This window comes from Styela clava, chromosome 15 (assembly GCF_964204865.1).
Source record: "Styela clava chromosome 15, kaStyClav1.hap1.2, whole genome shotgun sequence".
NCBI classification, from domain to species: Eukaryota; Metazoa; Chordata; class Ascidiacea; order Stolidobranchia; family Styelidae; genus Styela; species Styela clava.
In genome coordinates this window covers 18,463,559-18,484,672 of record NC_135264.1, presented here as the reverse complement: position 1 = coordinate 18,484,672, position 21,114 = coordinate 18,463,559, and the positions used below count along the sequence as shown (strand labels likewise).

At 35.3% G+C, this 21,114-nt stretch overlaps 1 protein-coding gene across 7 annotated transcripts in view; it reads right to left on the bottom strand.

Moving 5' to 3' along the window:
• Positions 1 to 21,114, bottom strand: part of LOC120334036 (unconventional myosin-Ic-like) — a 64,486-nt gene that overhangs the window by 10,897 nt on the left and 32,475 nt on the right. For 2 of the 7 annotated variants that reach the window (XM_039401481.2, XM_039401485.2), the window contains 9 exons: positions 7,128 to 7,280; positions 5,448 to 5,563; positions 4,633 to 4,831; positions 3,921 to 4,055; positions 3,371 to 3,496; positions 2,358 to 2,456; positions 1,870 to 1,986; positions 1,460 to 1,651; positions 646 to 819 (listed from right to left, as the gene is read on the bottom strand). In XM_039401481.2, the coding sequence (XP_039257415.2) occupies positions 646 to 819; positions 1,460 to 1,651; positions 1,870 to 1,986; positions 2,358 to 2,456; positions 3,371 to 3,496; positions 3,921 to 4,055; positions 4,633 to 4,831; positions 5,448 to 5,563; positions 7,128 to 7,280 (1,311 nt within the window). Of the gene's footprint in view, positions 1 to 645; positions 820 to 1,459; positions 1,652 to 1,869; positions 1,987 to 2,357; positions 2,457 to 3,370; positions 3,497 to 3,920; positions 4,056 to 4,632; positions 4,832 to 5,447; positions 5,564 to 7,127; positions 7,281 to 7,811; positions 7,943 to 10,740; positions 10,900 to 14,423; positions 14,509 to 15,495; positions 15,521 to 19,294; positions 19,328 to 21,114 lie in introns of those variants that run through there. The other 5 variants (XM_039401484.2, XM_078120401.1, XM_039401486.2 and 2 more) reach the window with 5 other exon arrangements.

The following is a 21,114-nucleotide window of genomic DNA, read 5'->3' as shown; positions in this document are numbered from 1 at the left end:
TAGGTGAAGTATTCGGTTTTATAGGAATCAAAAGTAATAAAATAAAAACAAAAGCCTTTTTGAAACTTCTTTGTAAAGGCCTTAAAATTTCCTTTTCATACTTAAGGCTCAACAGAACACACAGAAAAGATATAATAAATCAAATTTGACCAAGTATCTTCCTGAAAATCCTTTCAGATTAACTAGTATATACAACTGATTACTGAATGGCTTCCCCCCTAGTCTGAAATCAAAAGTGTTAGGATGGAATAGAAATGATATTTCACACCAAACCTTCCTGCAGTCTCACTGTCTGAGCAACTGCTAAGAAGTGTGAACTCATTATACCACCCCTATAGTGATTAGAGGGAATCAAAATTATTTGAATATTATCACGGCATGAATTTCATACCTGCCAGAGTATTACCAATATTTTTAGTTCTTTATTATTACTATACTTATTTATGCATACAATAAAAACTACCTAAACTGCACTAAAGCGAGTGCGACACACTAAACTATCTTAGGACACATTGAAGATCGAACAAATAAAGCAGTGAAAAGGAATGAAAAGTACAGGAATAAGCAAAGGGAGGGAATCATTTGACTTTCTCATTCCCATATCATATTATTTTTATATTTAACAACAAAGAGAAATCAACTCACAGCAATCCCCTCAGCTCTGTATTCCTCTTGTTCCTGTTTGAGAGTCAACTCAATGAAAAGTTGCTGAAGTTTCTCGTTGCAGTAATTGATGCAGAATTGTTCGAAACTATTCTTCTGAAAGATCTCAAAGCCATAGATGTCAAGAAGGCCAATCAAACTGCGTCTCACTTGGTTCTAAAGGTAAAAGTGGTGAAAGTTATACAAAAGTTTTCACAAGAACTTTGGTTATGCATGACTCACTGCCTGTTTTCTTTGAAATATTTCGTCCCACATCACCCGGCATTTTTGGCATATTGTTAAGAGAAAAAAATTTATTCCCAAGAACTTTGTGAAATTCACTACTTGAGCTGCTGGACTCGTACTGGTCAAGTCCAGTATCGTTTGCTACTTCCATACTACTGAAACAACATAATTATGTTTGAACAGCAATTGGATATTCAGTGATCCGGTCATAGCATTGATTTATCGCATGTTTCCTTCAATTCTGTATAAAATCACTAAACTTTGCGCCGCCATTGCGAGCGTTTCCTGAGCAATTACTATATTTTCTGGCTATTGCGTCACTTTTCTAGAACAAATTTTTAGGCTAGATTTGGTGGGGCCCGTTTCTTGGGTGGCTATGTTTATTTTGTATTTTCTGGGAATGGCTTTTTCTATATAAGTCTTCTCAAGCATGATTTGTGTTACAATTCTGCTCTGTTTTATTGAAGTGTTATATAAAACCCCATTTTTAGTGCTAAAATAGACATCGTTTTATTTGCCGGTTGATCCAATAGCCCGAAAATACGATATCACAAAACTGACAAGCACTTACCTGCACAGAGAGAGATTCATTGATGGTGTGAACGAGCCAGTCAAACATTCTCCCATAGACGGCTTTAGCCAGGGCATCACGAGCATAGACGGCTTGATCTACATTGAGAGGCGAACACATCTTCTCACGATTTGCTTCAATGGTTCGATGAGTCAGCGCTTTTTCCAGTTGAGCGGCTTCGCAGTCCAAAAGCTGAAAAATGAGTGTTTTCAATAAATGGGGCTGTTTGTGCTGAAAGATAGTTTTGAGTTATTAGTTTAGTGTCAGACCCCAATTCACCAAGATGCGAGCACATTCCTAATGCTTAGCACGATGCGCCACATCACCGAGCATGATACAAACAATCAATCAAACAGTTGAACCTGCTGCTTCTATTAAAAGCACAACCACAAACAATAGCGAATACTCACAGCAGCAACAGTTTGTACATCGGCCATTGATTCCTTGGCGATATTAGCTCGTCCACCTGAGTCTGTGAAGTTGATGTTTCCAAGATGCAAGACACTCGCTACAATGTAGAACAAAGCCTGCACAAAATAAAAAAAAAGTTTTTTGAATGAGTTAAATTCAAATTTATATCATGATTTATTTCAGATATCTATATTTGGGAGATCTATCGTCCCGCAATGACACCCTTGTTATAAGATATGATTTTCATATTTGGGTCAAGAGAGGAAAACCATAAGGTGGCTCATATGACAGGCCTATTCTGTTTGCTCGTTTACCAGTCTAGGCTGTGCCAGAAAATGATACTTGGATGGTTGGGAAAGCCATAATCGATTAACTACACAAACCAATAGCAGGAGCGATAGTTCAGCAATGTCTCCCGCGAGATTAAACCTGTCAAAGTCACGCAGGGCGGTGAAAAAACATAGGAAAAAAAAGATATTTTACTCACAGTGACTTGTTCATCAGAGAAACTCAGGACTTTCAGAGCTTTCTTGATTGTGAGGAAATCATTTTTGTCATTGATGGAGGAAACCTTCGCACATTTGCCCTGAATTGAAGTAAACATAAAAGTTAATATTCTGATTTCATTTTTTTCCAATTAAATAGATAATACTAATACAATTTTGAACTGTACCGACAAACGACAAAGATTTGATGATTTTTGAGCTAAGCTAGATTTTGTATTAGTTAGTGTGATTCCTAAACCAGCTCTTACCAAAAATATTGACTAATAGTGGCTACTTATATAGAGCCTTGTTCCGAATGAATAGTCGTAAGAGCCGAGTCGTAAGAAAGAGAGCCTTTATGAAAAATAATAATATATCCTCATTCTATGTATTATATTTGCCCGTCACCTTGGCAAGACAGAAACGAGAATATCGGTCAGAGACCGAAGACTTATCGAACGAAAGTTAGGGGATCCCCAAAACAGCGTTCTTACTCCATAGTGACATCTTGTGTCCCATCACTAATTAATTAATAACTCACTAATTATACGACATAATTCATCCAAAATCAATAGGCTTCTGGTTCGACATATGATGAATGCACATGCAAAATCTGGAGCAGATTCAACCTTGCTTTCATGAGATATCGCGTTCATCTAACAGACAAACAGACAAATACCTATCAACATACTTACCGATTAAAACCGATAAGTAATAAATAGGCATCGATGTACTGCTGAAGTACAACCAAATTAGATTTTATCACATTTTTAGGTTTTGAAAAAATAACACTTTTGTAATTTCAAGACCAAACCTAAAAATAAACATACCTACTAAAACATGTACAGATTTGAAACTCATACCAAAAAGCCCCTGGTTCATAATGACATAAAATCAAAATAGTCTCTTTCTGAAAATTGCCACATAAGCTACTTCGATCTTGGTCAGTGTGAAAGACGTTTAAAATATTGTAAGAAACGATGAATGAACAAAAACAAACTAACACCCCTATTACCTGGGCCAGATAGTGATAGTTGTCAGGATTTCGTTTCAGTCTCATTCTGGACATTAGTTCATCGTCGGCTCCTTCCAACAGTTGGTAGAAAATATGGAAGTTTCTCTCACCTTGCGCTTGGTGGACCTGGGCGGAATTAAAAAGTAAAAAACTGATAGATTTCACTGAGTCTTAGGTTGGTGAGTTGAGTCAATGCCGGTTTTTGGCTTTTTATTATGTTCATTGTATTATAAAGGACATGTACCCTTATAACTGCATCAAGCAATCTCCTAATTTTGCTACCCACCTTCTCACAATGCCCAAAAAACAATAGACAATGAAAATGAAAAAGAGCTATTCAAAACCCCCCAAAAAAAATTCTATAAAATTTGGTTGAATTCGCCTACAAGTTGCATTGAGTATAAACTACCGGATGGCAATTGGCTGGCAAATCTACAAAATGGCAATTTTGCCAACTATTGTACTATGGGGGTTTGGAAAGGGTCTCCCACCATTTTTTGCCTTCATTATACAATCCATTGATAAAAAAAATAGTCATATCTGCACTCACCACTCTGGATTTTTCGAGCAGATAATTCAAAATGTGTCCACCAATCGGGGCGCCCCTGTAGTCGAACTGAATGTCCATGTATTTCCCAAACCTTGAGGAATTGTCGTTCCTGTGAGTCTTCGCGTTCCCAAAGGCCTGAAAAATTAATTTATCATAATTTGATTCTGAATATGCTCAGTCAAGACATAATTATACCTCCACATTGTAAACAAATGTTTTCATTAAATTATAAGAATATGTCAGAGTTATGGAGCGCAAAAGAGACAAACAAGTGTTTCCATTCACACGACTGAATCAAAAGTAAATATTTAGAAATGGTTTCATTCATTACGAGAATTTGGTGAAACTTGGATTTGGTGAGTGTTGAAAAAGTTACGCAAAATTAAGATAAAATTTTTCATCATGGCAACGTTGAAAAAGTAACTGTTAATAAGCGTCAGCTGTGTAACATTTAAATGGCATTTTACCGTAATTCAATACTGTTAAAAGGTGTCAGTCGTTAAATTTTTCAAGTAGCATTTCATTTCAACTTCTGTTAATTTTGCGTTACTTTTTTAACACCCTGTTTATGAAGCATTGGAAGACACACAACCCTATTTCTACTGACAAGTATCAAAACTTGGAGATTATATTTCATTTTTTATTCATTATCAATTCTGAACAAGGCACTAAACAAGCATTTACTGATCTAAGCATAAAATCTACATTTTACCTCCAAAACAGGGTTAGACTGCAACAGTCTACTCTTGATATATTCAACCTTCTCATTGTTAGAACTGCAGATGCTCAGATACTGCAGGATGTACTTTGATGCTTCTGTCTTGCCAGATCCTGATTCTCCAGAAATTAGGATACATTGGTCCCGGTACTCGTTTCGCATCGAGCGATAAGCATTGTCCGAGATGGCGTATCTGTGGATGAGAGTTTGAGTAAAGTTAGAACAGAACTTTTACATTTAACCATGTCCATGCTTCCGAAAACAAATACCGGGCTAACTAATCCCATGCCCGACATGGACTGGTAACAAAACAAGAGGCCGTGGTTTGCATAGGATTAAGCTGTCTTATCGACTTTCCTCTCTCCTGGGATAAATATGTAAATCCTATCCTATCTCAAAAGAATAAAAGCAAAACAAATGACTAAAATAATGTTAATCGTTTTAGATGGATATCCTTAAATATATTTAAAACATCAAATAATATTTTGACATCACGAAGGTGCTGAAGGCTGCAACTCATTCAGTTACCAGTATGTTGAGTACAGGGGAGTAGCCAGATATTTTCAAAGAGACGGTTGCCATGTTAGACCTAACAGCTATCTTCTCATACATCAAAGTGTAATTCTATGGAATTTGAGAAGCTTATGGCGCTTCAGCAGTCACTATGAGATCCATCTCTTTTGTATCTGAGTGAGTGGGTGTGACCTTGCCGTGAGCAAAAGCCCTTGAAAACTACTAATTCAACTGGAATTTGATTTTGAATGTTTATTAACCATCCACATAGCTAATAAGATTAAATAACAACTTACACATGGGGAGGCATTTCATAGAAGTTAACCCCTTGATATTTCTCCTGGTGATAGGGAGTGTAGATGTTTAATGGGCGATAAGGGTTAACTGACACCAGTACTGAGCCAATGTAGGTCTGAAAAAATAATAAGATTGAAAAATTATAACAATCTGAAAGTAGCTAGTTAGCAATAGCTGAAATTTCATTATTTCAACAATCTAACGATGCTTTAAAGCAGGGGTCACCAAACTTTTTTGACCGCGGGACGGGTATGACTCAAATTGTGTTGAAACGGGCCGGATGAATATTTTTGTCAATGCAATACAATAAATTCACAAATGTTGGGAATATCGCAGAATATAGATCGAGAACATCCTAGGAAAAATTATTGATATTGTCTATGGACACCAATAACATTTATATGGACGTGTGTATTTCTTGTCTAACTTGATACGTACCAATTTTTATGAAGTTCGTACAATCAGAACATCGTTAATTATTACCCACAATGAACCACTGTCAAACTATCATGCACAACTCCAGCGTTTATTTGCGACGATCTTTCGGCGGTGTCAATGACCGTTGCCAGAATAAAATCCTGAAATTATCTCAATATACCATAGATGTGGCGCACATCGAAAGATTAGTGATTGATATGTGTTATTTTTCCATATTTAGTACAGTTCTTATCAAAAAAGTAATACAATCATTATGGAAAAAATTGGCTGTCGGGCGGTACTAAAATTTCGATATCTCCGTTAGTTTTTATTTAAATCGGATGAACTTCAATTTTTTTGTAGCATGCCTACATGAATATCCGCATTAAAGCAGTACAAAAGTTAGTGTGGCTTTTGAAATTGGAGCAGTACGCGAGGGATTACAGTACTGTTAGCACAAAATGCACATTCGACGTTTATTTTAGCACGAAAAACAAACAGTTTCGTCAAAAGCAAGCGCCACGAGTGTACAAGTGTATCGCAGAAAACGTTACGTACTGGTAGCATTCAAAGTCGCAAAAACGAAGTTTTGTTTACAACCACGACTGAAAATCTGTCAGGGTGACAAAAGTGTTATTACGTCATTTTTCTGCATCTTGCCGATTGGCCAATGTTACGAAATAAACAAGGACGACGATGCTCGTGAAAATCTTCCTTGGAAAAAAATTTAGCCATTTTTGCGTGTTATTGCGGACCGGATAAAATGACGCCGCGGGCCGGATAAAATGACGTCGCGGGCCGGATCCGGCCCGCGGGCCGTAGTTTGGTGACCCCTGTTTTAAAGCGTAGTAGGGATTCAGAATGCAGATGTCGTAAGATTTAAGACAATTGAACTATTGCACAAGGGTTTCCCATGCATCTGACATGTATCACTAGAGTTCCGCTCCGCCAAATAAAGGTTGAAAACCATTGATGTATATCAATATCGTATAATTGGGCACGCTATGAAAAATCAGAGCCCAGGTCCCTGTTTGAAGCTATATATATTAAAAAGGGCGCTCCAGAAGTGTATGTACCAATATGGATATAACTAATTTTGTTCGCCTACTTTCCATCAAGTTGTATTATTAAGGGACTGAAACCGATGGACAGGGGTATATTCACTTGGCTAGCACAGACAGTCCCCGAACTTGTAATAGAACTAAAATAAGAAAAATCGAAATAAAATTATGGCCTAACCCAAAGGATTAATAAACACTCACATAGATCAACTTCTCAGAAAATCTTTTTCTCAAATTCTCGATGAATGCATTCTCACTCGTGTAGTTTTCCAGCAGAACAAAATCTTGAACCCCGACCCGATCTCGAGCCGTCAACGCACTTTCCATGGTTTGTATTGAAAGACGATCACCGCGCTGAAGTGGAAGAAGCCTTTAGTTTACTTGTTCGGAAAAACAAAGGAGTTAAAGTCACATTGAGTCAAAGTCAAAACCAAATGCCTCCAATAGTAACGCAACAAGACTAGCGAATACTTATCAAATATATTTGGCTTCACAAACAGATAAAAATATATGTTTCCAACATCAATATATTTGATTGGCTACTGTTCACAGAATCAGGGAAGAACCAAGAACGCAAAAAATAAAATGAAACCAATCTTACATATCGTAACACTCTGTATGCACCAATTACAGCAAATGGTTGCAGAAGAGAATTAATGGCAATGGTTATGTTTTACTTTTATTAATAACGGTAAGAAGTGTCTCATAGTTATGCCAACGGCCCCTTAATTTGGCAACTTTTTTTTGAGTTTCAACTCGGCTTGTATGCCGAGGATATATAGGGGAAGGATTCATTATGTTCCACATTCACAAAGATGCTTTACTTGCTGTCATTGCCTCCTATTATAGCAACATATTTTATTGTAGCAGAGTATTTAAACTAACCGGTGTAAAACCAAGGAAATTCGTCGGTGATTGAAAGAACTTTGACATTGCAATGCAAAGGAATTTCACTTCTTTTTATACATTTTACAGTTTCACTCGGAACAGGGCCATGTACAATCACCCACTAACACATACAATTTACTTTCCAAAGTCAAGCACAGAGCAAGTCCATGAGAAAACACAGCTTAAACTTGAAAAGAGCGCTAATAGGATAATTACAAGCCACAACCACAGACTGTAATGTATATAAATTCAAATTATTTTTCGATAGACTAGTTACACACAAACACTTTTTCAACTAAAACTAGTACTCTTTAGCAATGAAACTAACCACTTGCCTGCCACCCTTGCAGCCAACAACGAACTCACAAAACAAAACAACAGCCGTTTAAGATAACCGAATCCCACGGGAATAAAATTATTACGCTGGATCAGGGTTGGGCCACAGTAAATGATCATAGTGTGATACATATCCAGTCAGGTTACACGAAACTGGCGTCAAAATAAAGCTTCAAATTTGGAGAGGAATCAAATATTCAGAATTGCAGAACTTTGGTGCGACAGGAACAATAATGAATAATTCAGATATATCTGTATTCTGTAATACCTATTTGGACATACAGAAATCTGTTGTGTGAGTGTGTACCAAGACTTTTTTTTATTATATATTTGTTGTCCCTTTTTATATAATTGTGTCGAATTTAGTAAATGTTTAATAACGAGTTGTTCGGTTGCAATATTTGCTACTTTATTGCAGCTACAAGGTGTCGTTGAGTGGATCACTCTTTGAGTCTTTCGCGCCCGCTCGTCTACTGCAAGAAGCCGATATCTGTTTATTAATTTGTTGTATGCCTTTTATTCATTTCATATCATAGATGGGTTTTGCATGACAAAAATAAATAACCGAATTCGAATCTATAAGAAACTTTTGGCACTTTTTGCTTTGATCAAAGGTGCAACGAAAGCTTAGCATGTTACGCCGTCCATGAATTGTATATTTTATAATAGAATTGTAGATAAAACAGCTTTACATGATCACGCCTATCGCTTCAATCATGCACATTGCTCAAAACAAGGCCCTGAATGAGCAGTCTCTGATATTTACCAACATGTAAGAAACGAGTATTATTTGGAGGGGTCGGGTTCTTTCTAGTTTAACTACTCAGACAGTTACATTATATTACATTGATACTTTTATTACCAATTTTGGAATCCTATTTCTAACAAGTATATTATCGAAAAACACAATTAATTAAAATACCAAACTTTGGCATTCCATGTCTGTCAATTCTCAAGGGATGATTGGAGGTTAATTGACGCACATTAAATATATTACTATGCGTAATTAGAATCGCAGCTAAATTGGGAGGGAGTTAGTAACTCCTGCCACAAAACCTGCAAAGCCATTCAAATTTCAAGTATTTCATCATATTAATGTCAAGGGGGAGCCTAGCTGATAGAATGTTTCAAACAAAACATAACCGTGTTATCAAAGTTTCAAGCTGTTACAATGTTACCTATTATGCCCATCTGCATTATGCAAGAAATTCATATTTATGCCATGAGGAGAGGAACTGACACAAAGCTATACACCCCTTTACTTATCAACATAGTAATAGCAACTGAATTGGTTTCAAGAATTCAACTGGTTCTACCGAAACCTGCCTTTTTATTGATAACTGGTGAATTGACATATCATGTTGTGTATACAACTGCTATTGCTACACAGGAAACGTGGGTGTGATGTCTAGTGGTTTCAGCACTGAACCTGAGTATGCGCCAGCATCGCAGGATTAAAATCTAAGAGTCAGGTACCGCAAACCAAGATATCCCACAATTACTAGTTCCTTACTTATCATTACATTCAGATATTCATTTTCGTCGTGCAACAAACATTGTCCACATGAGCATAAGATAAAAATTAATTCATCGAAAAAAACCTACAATTTTCAACTGTAATGGACAAATATGCAATATTGACAAATATGTCAACTTTGAGCTCTATCGACATGCTCGTCCAGAATCTTGTTCGGAGTTATGAAAGAAACAGCTTGATGAATTAGGATGAAATGATGGGACATTATTTGCAAAATAGAATTATAGAATACTTAACTATTCAAATATCAAAATCGCTAGATAAGCCCTAGGAAAACTTCATATGGCATAATAAAAAGAGTGATTCTAAGTAATATTCAATTACTCATAAATGTACAAAACCAAATAATTTCAAATTGAGTGGAAGATATAATCATAGCACGTCTAGCTATTCATATATGAATACCCCAAGATCAATCCTGAGAACGCTCCATATGCCATAATGAGGAATTAAATTCCAATAATATTCAATTAATTATCTACGAAACTCATAAAATGTGACTTGGAAATTCATTCGTGCCATCGTGCATGTTCGAAGTTTTTATAAATTGTGATGCCACATTGGGCAAGCCACACAAGTTCATTAGCATTTGCATTTTAAAATTATTTTGGCCGATTGACAAATGTATAGCACGAACTGTGACGCAACAATATAATCTGACAAGTATCGTCGAGATGTGGAATTGCGTTGGTTTGATAGTATTTAGAAGGCATTTTAGATTATTTAGATTGCAAGTAAAGAATGATAATAAAGAAACAAATGTTTGATGACCTTACTACATTGAATGAATACACAATTTTGTTTTGAATATGATTTATGTATTTATTGTTTCTGGATAAAAAAACATCTCACTGAAGAAGAAATTTACTGCAATGTAAAAAGATCTAACAGCAAAAGTTGAGTCAATGATTTGCAACCTATTTTTTTCAAGCATACAATTTTTTACCAAAATATAGTCACAAAGTAAGGTCCAAAGTGTCGCGAACTACGCAATTGGCTGGTCATCTCACAGCAATACTTGGTAATACACAAATATTATATTTAAAAACTCACCATAAATGCTATCTCGTCCATGATGACAAATACCTATTTTCTAAATATTTATAAAGTTACAAATTTTTCTCTAGAATTAAACTAATATTCATTCCTTATACAGTAGCACAATATCAGAATCAGAAACTGAATCGCACACAAACAGGCAGCTCAGCACCTCAATGTGGTTAGACTTGAAATACTGCTAATCGGAAAAAATTGGAAGAAAAACAATAATAAAATTGTTGGTTATCCATACATGCTTCATTTTTTTTCCACATAAGTTAGCTCAGTAATGTTTCAGACAATATTTTAATAAATATTCTTCCTGTTTATGACCGGTGTTGGCATATTTACACGGCTTTATACAAGCAGTCATCGACAAGTAGGAAAATTTCAAATACCATGTAAATAGGAATTTTTCATAGCTGAGTATGACATGCCAAATATAATACCCTGGCTGAGGTGTTGGTCAGAGTGTGACATTGACCTGACCCTTAACTGGTAAGGTGACACCAACATAGCCAAATACCCCGACCACTAACTTGGCCATTCCAACAGCTACCATAATAAATCCCAATATTCTAAAAATAATTTCGAGCCCTGCATGACCGGTGAAAGCCGCTAAATATCAACTGACATAAAATGTATTGATCAGCATTTATTAATTATTTGAAATATAAATAGAACGATGTGATTGGAAGACTCATGTCACGTTTTGACTTATATAGTCAATGATATTTTCCTATTGGGTTACCGGTTCTGGAATGAAGCAGCAGAAATGGAAGATTCTAAAATATAGCAGATACCTTCTGACTGTTTATTGAGAGACTTCTTGAGAAAATGACCATGTCTAGAATGCAAGTGGCAAACAACGTAATAATTCGCTTTGATGCCGTTTTAAACATATTTCGTTTATTTAAATCCATTTTTTTATATACTTCAATTTTGGCTAAACTACCATTTGCCTCTCACTTTGCATGTTTCTCATTCTACCAACTGAAAGATCCGGAGACAAATACATGAACAAACCTAACTTCCTATTCTAACACTACAGACTTCCTCTATATTGATCTGGCGCCAATTCTTAGACAAACCCGGAAACAAACAACATGTTATTCTGTTAAATATTGTAATGAATGCATTTCACTAAATGTCAACTTGCTATTGCATTGTAAGCATTGTCTGTATACTGCTACAGACCTAATTACCAAAAACACTTCTGTAAATCTGTAACTGAGCAGTTTAGTGATCCTGACTTGCAATTGATTTGAATTTTGAATGATCTAAATTATCTATTTTGCATCTGTCTATCATCTATCTATCTGATATTGACAAATTCGCAGGCCCTGGCTCCCTACAAAAACCCACACATAGAGCTTACAACTCCGCAATCACTAGTCGTCTCACTTTCAGTTGAGGCCTTGCATTGAATAAACTTTCCAAGTCTCATTGACCAACTATTCTGATGCGAACACATTTGAAGGATTTTACTGACTCTGTTGTGGTGAGTGGTTCACATAACTGCTGGTCCACCATCAAAAGTCCATGCATCTGAACACAAATAACTAGCTAACTAATCCCATATCTGACATGGAGTTGTAACCGGATGAGAGGCTGTGGTACGCCATATGATTAATTCCCCCCATCATCTTTATCTCCCTCGAGATAAATATGTAAATCCTATTCTGCGATATTATATATCATTTGGGAGACTTAATTCATTATAAACCCTTTTCAACCTAACTCAATAATAACAGTCAACACAGACTAACGTTAACACGATTCTCTATTATGAATAACAGGAAAAATACTCAGCCAACATAGCTTCCTGTCGTATTTGATTAACCCAACAGAGATAGAATTACAAATATGACACTTATGTATTTGCGACTCACTGTAATCGTAATGTCGAGAGCAAGCAATCAAAGTCAAGTGGATTTATAAAGTGTGTAATTCAGAGATCCAGTCACTTAGATTAAGAAAGAATTTTTAAAATCGAAATTATTTCTAACACTAACAGGGATGTCCAAAATTGAAAAATCAAATACAGGTATTGGTGAGATTTGAGATGGAAAATTCCTCTTTTTAAAATAAATTTAAAAATTTTCATTTCCAAATTAAAAGGAGACACAAAATAGATATATCAGCTTCGAAAATACTTTTAGAATGTATTTGTAATATAGACGCTTTTTTTTTCAAAGCCGTGTGGCTGAAATACCTGTTTCTATTTCTCACTAATTACGAGTGCGTATGACCTCGCTTTGAACAATTTTCTTATAAAAAAGAGCTTTTGGAAGAAAATTGATACTTATGGTTCTGTAGGTATGAAAATTCCACCTTAATTCCGAACTAATAGAAGAAATAAACCTGAACTTTCACTCACTTAGACACACAACTCTCCTAAACCTAATTAGTTGAACTGGCAAACTCTAACACTGAAGCCAAAACTGCCGATAGAAATATAAATCACAGAGTATCGCAGACGGTTTTCGTGATGGAACGCCGACACGAATGACCCGGCTTGATTTATTCTTGGAAATAATTCTGACGCCTATTGATCAATTCTATATCTATGATGTCATATACTATTTAATATTACATCACAATCAATCAACGAGTTCGAATGAAAACTGGTGACCGAAACAGAAAAGTTGGTTTCTGATGGAAAATTTCAATTCAAATAACTACATTAGTTTTTTCATGAGTGATTTTCTAAAACTCATTCTGTTAGAAGAAGACTTTCTTTCAGTCAAAATTACGAACAATGACTCAAACATTAGGAGATAATGGAGCTATATAGAATTATGGCCGTGCATTACATGTTACACAACTTGAAAATTTTTAAAACTTTAGAATGAGGTATTAGTAATTGTTTCATGCCATAATAATACCATTTAATAAGAACGGTAGTAATTCAATAATTTGTCTTTTGTGTTTCATTCAACTTCGATCATTTCTACAGCTGAATGCTCAACAATAGTGTAATCATATGAGTTCTCTTTGATAGGTAATGTACTGGAACTAATCTGTCTGGATATAGTAATTGTGGTGAACTTTATCGAAATGGAATTGGGTTCGCCTTGGTTTAAAAGCTGTTTTCTATGAACAAGGCTTTGGGCAAATCGTATTGATTCAAAATAAGACAGTTTTATTCACTCTGAACCCCAAGTCTTCTGCGTTACCAAATTCAGTCTTCACTAATAATTAACATATATTTGCGTCTTGACTTCTCTGTTAAACATATTCGCTATTAAAAAACATGTTTCGGAATGTATTCAGAATAGTGCTACCGTACATGCATGGCCATCTCTAATCAAGGTCGCTACTATGATTAATAATTGTTGTGTTAAGTTTGAAAACATAGCAATGAGTTTATTCTTGTGATATTTTGAGGGCTGTTTGTCACTTGTTTTACATGTTTCCTATGAACAAGGCTTCAGACAAGTAGCCATTGCAACATATCTGGGCATTGAACTGAATATAAATTCACTCAGAGTAAGGCTGACAAATCAAGGCCAACCTAGAATGGCCTTGCAAAGGCATATACCATATATATGCAAATCCTTAATATAAATAAAAACATAAAAGTCTACGCAATGTAAGACACCCCGAGGCAATGACACGCAATTGCCGCAAATAACAGCAGGCTGACATTGACAATAATTATGTCCTTATAAGGAAAACTTGGAAGAATCACTTACCTTTAACAAATTACAGCCCTTCGATATTCAAAAATGTTTTTAATTAATTCAATTTAATATGGAGATGGAATACTAAATGGTGTGGCCCTAAATCCTGTATCGAGAAGTAAGCAATAATGAAATTATAATAAGTTATTATTCATTCTATAATACACTATTTCCTTTTAAGCTTTTTATTTACTGGGAGAAAATATGAAATTTTGAACAATTATTCTTATAATAGCTGATATAAAATGCCTGTAATGTGATGAAGCATGCAATTTACGTTGTGTGTGTTTCACTCTAAACCAGGTTTTACACAAGCTGCCACTAATATGTAATTTCACTAACTCTTTGGAAGATCTGAATCTTCCCAGTTCTTCCATTCTTACAAAGGTATCACACATCCTAACGAAGTGGCAAGGATGGGGTTTGAACCCAAAATTTGGAACTTGAAATACTAACATACATGGCAGTTAAACCCAACATTTCAAACACCATCTAACTACACATCTGCAACCGCTACCTTTCATTTAGAAATAAAACCTAAATCATTACTCAGATGATTCTTTGTCTCGTCGGCACAGAACACAATCAATCATGCAAGACAGTTTGGCAACTGACGGAGGATTTTGAACGATCGCACTGACACGAGGCCGCTGAAGCTGTAAGATTAACGACCACAGAACACGTGGTGTTGTATTAGCAATACAATATGTTGCTTTAGGGAATGGATCGAGAAATATAAGAAGTAAGATTTTTTAAGCGCTTTACGGATTGAATAATTTAATATTATGAATAATTTGCAGGTCTTCTAGCCATATATCGGTCGAATATCTTTTAAAATTGGTCTGCTTTAATAACAGATGAATTTGCACAATTCATTGATAAACCAAAGTTTAACCCAGAAAAGCCAGTTGATTTATTTTTTATTTAACATTATTTCATTAACCATGTTGAAATGAACTATCCTCAATCATTCCTAAAATCCAAAATATTGAATATCAAATATTACCAATTTCGAACGTATTCTAATATTTACAGACAACATTCTAACAACACCTACGCAATCCATAAACATAAACTCTCTTACGAAACAATGCTTCTCCAACGAAACCACTTCCTAAATGAGTCTCCTAATCATAACAGGCAATCCTCTTGTCATCCAACATTATGAATAATAAATGATCCGTCTGTCACTGGGTGGAGCCACAAATTGCGAATTAAGCAGATGCTTTGCCATGTAGGTGATGATCATAGTTCAGATGTCGGCTATGCAATACATACATACAAGGTGAACCAAGAAACAAAACCAATAAATTTCCTAATTTATTTCAATGGAGAAAATTTATATAACCCTTTTGTTTGAGCCACGCCCCTTTTTTAGAATTTGTCAAAAAATGTCAGGTCTCGTGCCCCACCTCAAGAATAACTAGCTAACAATTAGCGACAAATAACAGATAGTAAAGCGAAAGTATGTTTTAGTCAAAAATACGCGGATGAAACGTAAATAATGAAATAAATGAAAAGTTTTGAAATGTAAATATCCAAAATAGGACAGGCAAAACCAAATTTAACAAGTATTTTCAATTTTAATTGGCTGCATGCCTCCTAAAAATATTGTCTATGCCCCCCTTGTGAGGGGCGACCCCACAAAACTACTATTCTTGAAGGAACCCATTACCTAACCCACTAGGATATACGCTAATCTGAATGAATTCAATTTTTTTTTATATCGCACCGGCAGCCGCTTGTCCAGAGCCTTCTTCAAAATGAAAGTGCAAAACACCTTGAAAGCGAGGCCATAAAAATTAAAAAATACCTCTACTGATAAATGTCCAAAATATAAATAGAAAGCTACCCCATATCTACATGTAATTTTTACCTCAAAATTGATGAATATAACATTATATATTTTAGAGCACATAATTTACATACAGTATTAATTTAAAACAGCAAAGGTAACCCTTGAAATTGCAAAAATAGGATTATTGGTAAATTTTATGAATTAAGAGTAGTGAGTTTGTGTGTGTGGTGAATAGTAATGCAGCTTCCTCATGAATTTCTAATGTGACAAACAACATTATAAGCTTGTGTTAATTATATCCTACATATTTAGTTAACGAGCGTAACGAACTACAAACATAATTATCTCTAATTAATTAATGATGGGTTCGCCGGCAGCTCGTTTACAACTGTCATCTGCTTTGCCAAAAACTCTCTCTTTTTATTCTCATTTCTTATTGGGCATGAAATTTTTTCTAATCAGCCATGTTCACATGTTTTGCTCAGAACAAGGCTCTTACATTAACGATGGAGATAAAATGAACTTTCAGGTTCTGCATCACCCTATCTATTACACCATGGGTGGGAAGGGGGCATGGGATTTGAACCCAAAATGTGTATCACTTCAATCGCTGGGCTATTGCTTGATCAAACGGTATCATTGAGTATTCATTCTTCCACTGAATCGTGATTGTCCTTGTTAGAATTTTGTTATTGGAAAACGCCAATTTATTTTACAAATTTTCAGTACTTAATATTTTACTTAGAGGAAAATTGAAGCTGAAGATCTGTTGTTTTGCCCCAAATTTTGAAACATTACATCACTACATATTTTCCATCAAGCAATTTTGGTGAGTGAGCGCCCAATAAACAGTCGTAATACATCAAGGGTACCAAGGTCAATATATTTGCTATATTTTCCTTGCTATCCTCTGAAGTAAATGCCATCAACATGTGAGTGAAAGAAATTATTCAGCATTTACAAAATAGCAATCAACACACAAATTCATGAATAAAAGTTCACTCAAACCGAGGTACCTAGATCGCAACTAAAAAAGGAGAAGTATCGCAAACAACCACAAGATTTCTTTGAGCTATATAAGCCTATGCATGCAATAGAAATATCAGTAGCCATCACACTACTGACACACATCCCAGTCAGATAGCAAAGCAAACATAGCATAACTCAAGGCCTATAAATGCAAATATTGCCGCACCTTAGTTTGCATTAGAATAACGGGTATGTCGGTGGGCTGTAATAAAACCAACAAACACTCTGAATAAAACATTAACACTACTTCAGGGAATAGATTTCATGGTAAAAAACTAGTAACTTAAGAAAAGGTTTGAAATTTAGAATGAGTCTATTAGCTAATATTGCAGAGAATGTGTGAAGTTTTCCAGTTGACTACAAAAGCGCAGCTGCCGTGCGGTTAAAGCTCTGTTGGCATTGCAGGGTGCACTATATTGTGCATGCTATGTCGAAGTGGGAAGATTCCAGTCCTCCGAAATAATATTAGATCTTCACATATTAGTGATTGCTTGTGTAGAGCCTCGTTTAGAGCGAAAAGCTGTCAAGGCATCCACTGATAAGTAAGGAAAAACTGTTTTTGGAATACGGGAAATTCCTTCAGCTTTAAATAGCGCAATATCTTCATCATATCATGGGTGAGGTAGTAATTCGCAAGACCAAGTTAGTTAAGCCAAGCACTTTCACCGATGTGCCATTGTGCAGAAACTAAAAAATTCTTCTAAGAAACTTTACGAGAACCGTTCGCGATTTACAATAATTTCCATTTTGTGTGTTAATTTTACTATTCATGTAGTTTTATGTCTATCACAAATCAGTGCATACCATGAAATAATTCCTCATGTGTTTGCTCTAACGAACCATTTGCCTAAAGTTTTATATTTATCCTAACCCAGAACTTATGCTTGCAATGACAATTTTATTGAAGTTACATTCTATTTTAACCCAGATCATAGTTACGATTGGCTATTCAGTTTTTCAACATCATTTATTTACCTAAGAATAAAAGATGCGAACACAAAAGGTTTTACTAAAGAGAAATGGTTAAGTTCATTCTTCTTGTATTTGGCCGGTACAACACCCAGTATTGTTTACAGATTACAATGGGAATTTAAACATTGAGGTAAATTTAACAGAGAATAGTAATGTCGAAAGTCAGAGTTTTTGATATTATTGATATTCGAGTGGTTCACGCAACCGATTGTCAGTGGATTCCTCTCCATCAAGTCTATGCATCCAAAAAGAAATTACTGACTAACTAATCTTGTACCCGGTATGGACAGGTAACTGGACGAGAGACTGTGGTTTGTCATATTATTAAGTCGTCTTATTGGCTTTCTTATCCCCGCGATGAATAAGTGAATCCTATCCTATTCGCTGCCATCCTCAGTCATCATTACGACGCATTACGAAACTATTCTAATTCATTCCCAAAACCAAAATTATATTCAATGTAAAATTGTTCCCAATATTCAATTCATTTACCCATGCGTCAACACAACTCAAAAAGCAAAACTCAAGCCTCAGTCCTCAACCCATCATCATGTTATGATAAGTATCATTGAGTTGTTGGTTCAGTGACTGAGTTGTTTACTTAAGCAATCAACTGTTTGATGTTCTTCACAAGCTCAATTGGTCTCAACAAGGATTAGTCAGAATACAAAAGCTTCAAGTTTTATCTTAGATGGTGATGTTCGTGAACGAATAATTCTAGAATTCTATGTTGCAATTAGTTCAAATTTTTGATATTGCAAATGCAATTATTTCGCATCAACATTACGATCTCTACAAAATTTTAATCCATCAAATTTGGCCTGAACCATGGTCCAACAGTGGCTTCATTATTTAAATTCTCAAAGAAAAACTCTTAATACGGAAAATCTAAACAATGAATTCCCCGCACATTCCAAACGTTTGGTTTGCAAAACTATGAACCCTCTATTTGTAAAGATATATCTAACATTATATATTTCGAATTTTTTAGGGCTATATATTGAAATCCCAAATCAGATATAGAAAACAGATAAGATAATAAATAGAAACATGATCTCATATTGAAAAAAATAAGCATAGTTACCCTGAATAGTCGAGACATCTTGTTTTTCTCAAATATTCCCAATCAAGAAGGCAGCATATACAAAATTTCCAAAAATCACCCCCCTAACCTAAGCCAGCAAAGATGAGTGATTCAAAAATACCCATCCCAATGCCTATATACCACCAGTAGTAATCATTAACCGCATTCATTCAGAATTCTAACATTATATCGTTCCAAACAAAATAAAAATACTTCTTTGCCATGGAAAGACCAAACGTAAGTTACATGATTATCTGTGGGTTGAACATGATCAAGCATGAATGATCTATCCTGGATAATGTTTGCATTAGGAATGCCACTCCTACTGACCAATACATGAAGCACGTTAAGTCATAAATTGTTGAATTTTGTACAAACAGAGGGCATACCAGGATTTTTCATTGCAATAAAACAAGGGCCTCGAGCCTAGAAATCAATACTCAAGACAATCTTCTATATTCGTGCACCAATTAGTAGGAGACAAATAATATAGTGAAACAGAGCACACCCTAGATTTTCCCTTAATAAGGGGAACAAATTGAAACAAGCAAAACAAATTAAAGAATTAAAAAAAAACATCTCTGTCAAAATCTAAGCGACTTTTGGGCCTTCAAAAAATCTCAACAATTTTCCCCCATCCCGCACCAATGTAAATAAGCCTTCTGTTCAATTCACCAAGGAGATACTCACATAAGGGGCCAATGTTTCCTGGAACTACACAAATTCCCTGCATATAAAACCACAGATAATGTATTGCGCACAGGGTCTTACATTTGGACACCATTATTGGTCGAGTGCTTGCTATTATTTAATCCTAATACATGCTAGTCTAAGGAATAAGACTTTTCCATACAAAGGTAACTGAGCTACTCTAGAATCCTCAATCATCATTCAAAAAATCATGATGTTCATATTTATTTTGGTGTCTTTAATTTATTACGCCCTGAATTTGTGAACAATTCTCATAAACCATGCAACTGTGAACACAACCATATTTGCTATTCATGCAAACGGATGTCAAACAAGAGTCGTAAATCAGCCAAACCCATATAACCACACATGCATTAGATGTCGCACGCATAAACTCTATAGCCTACAACAAATATATCAGTAATTACGAGGCAAAATGAATTGACGCAAGCTTGCCTCTCATGCGCTTTAATAATATCCACGCAATAATGGTAAATAAACAAACCATATCCACACCTAGGGTGTGATAAAATATGTAGGTAAACTATGACAAGGGGCCCTATTAAACTGTCAGTTCTATTAGTAGGACGATGAAATGAGGGAAATTACTGTTTTTTTTTACTGATTTTGCAATTGTTTGCTTAATGTCTTATTTGGAGTGTAAGTATATGAACTATCGTTCTATCAATAACTATAATAAAAAATAGGGCGGGTCGGCAAAGTGATGTGCGAGTGTTATGAATTTAGTAGACAATGAAACACACGAGATTGGTTGCTTAAAAATTGTGATTCCATAAATGACTAGTCTTTACAAGTTCAAATAGATGATTATAATAAAAGAATTGCTGAAATTATCACTGTTGCTACCTTCAACAGTCAAAGCATCGGGAACTATTTCCATAACCAGACAAGATTGACAATGTCTTTCCTATCCACAAAATAAATACAAGGAAAATAGATCTATTTAAAAAAAATTACATTTCCAATTACCCTAGTAGGCTACGCATTACTAAAACCTATAAACAAACCGCAAAGTGTGCCGAAAAGCACAGGAAGTAATTGAACATTCAATTGTAAATCAATCATTTTCAATAGCTTGGAAATTGAGGTTAAAAGGCAATGAAGACAAG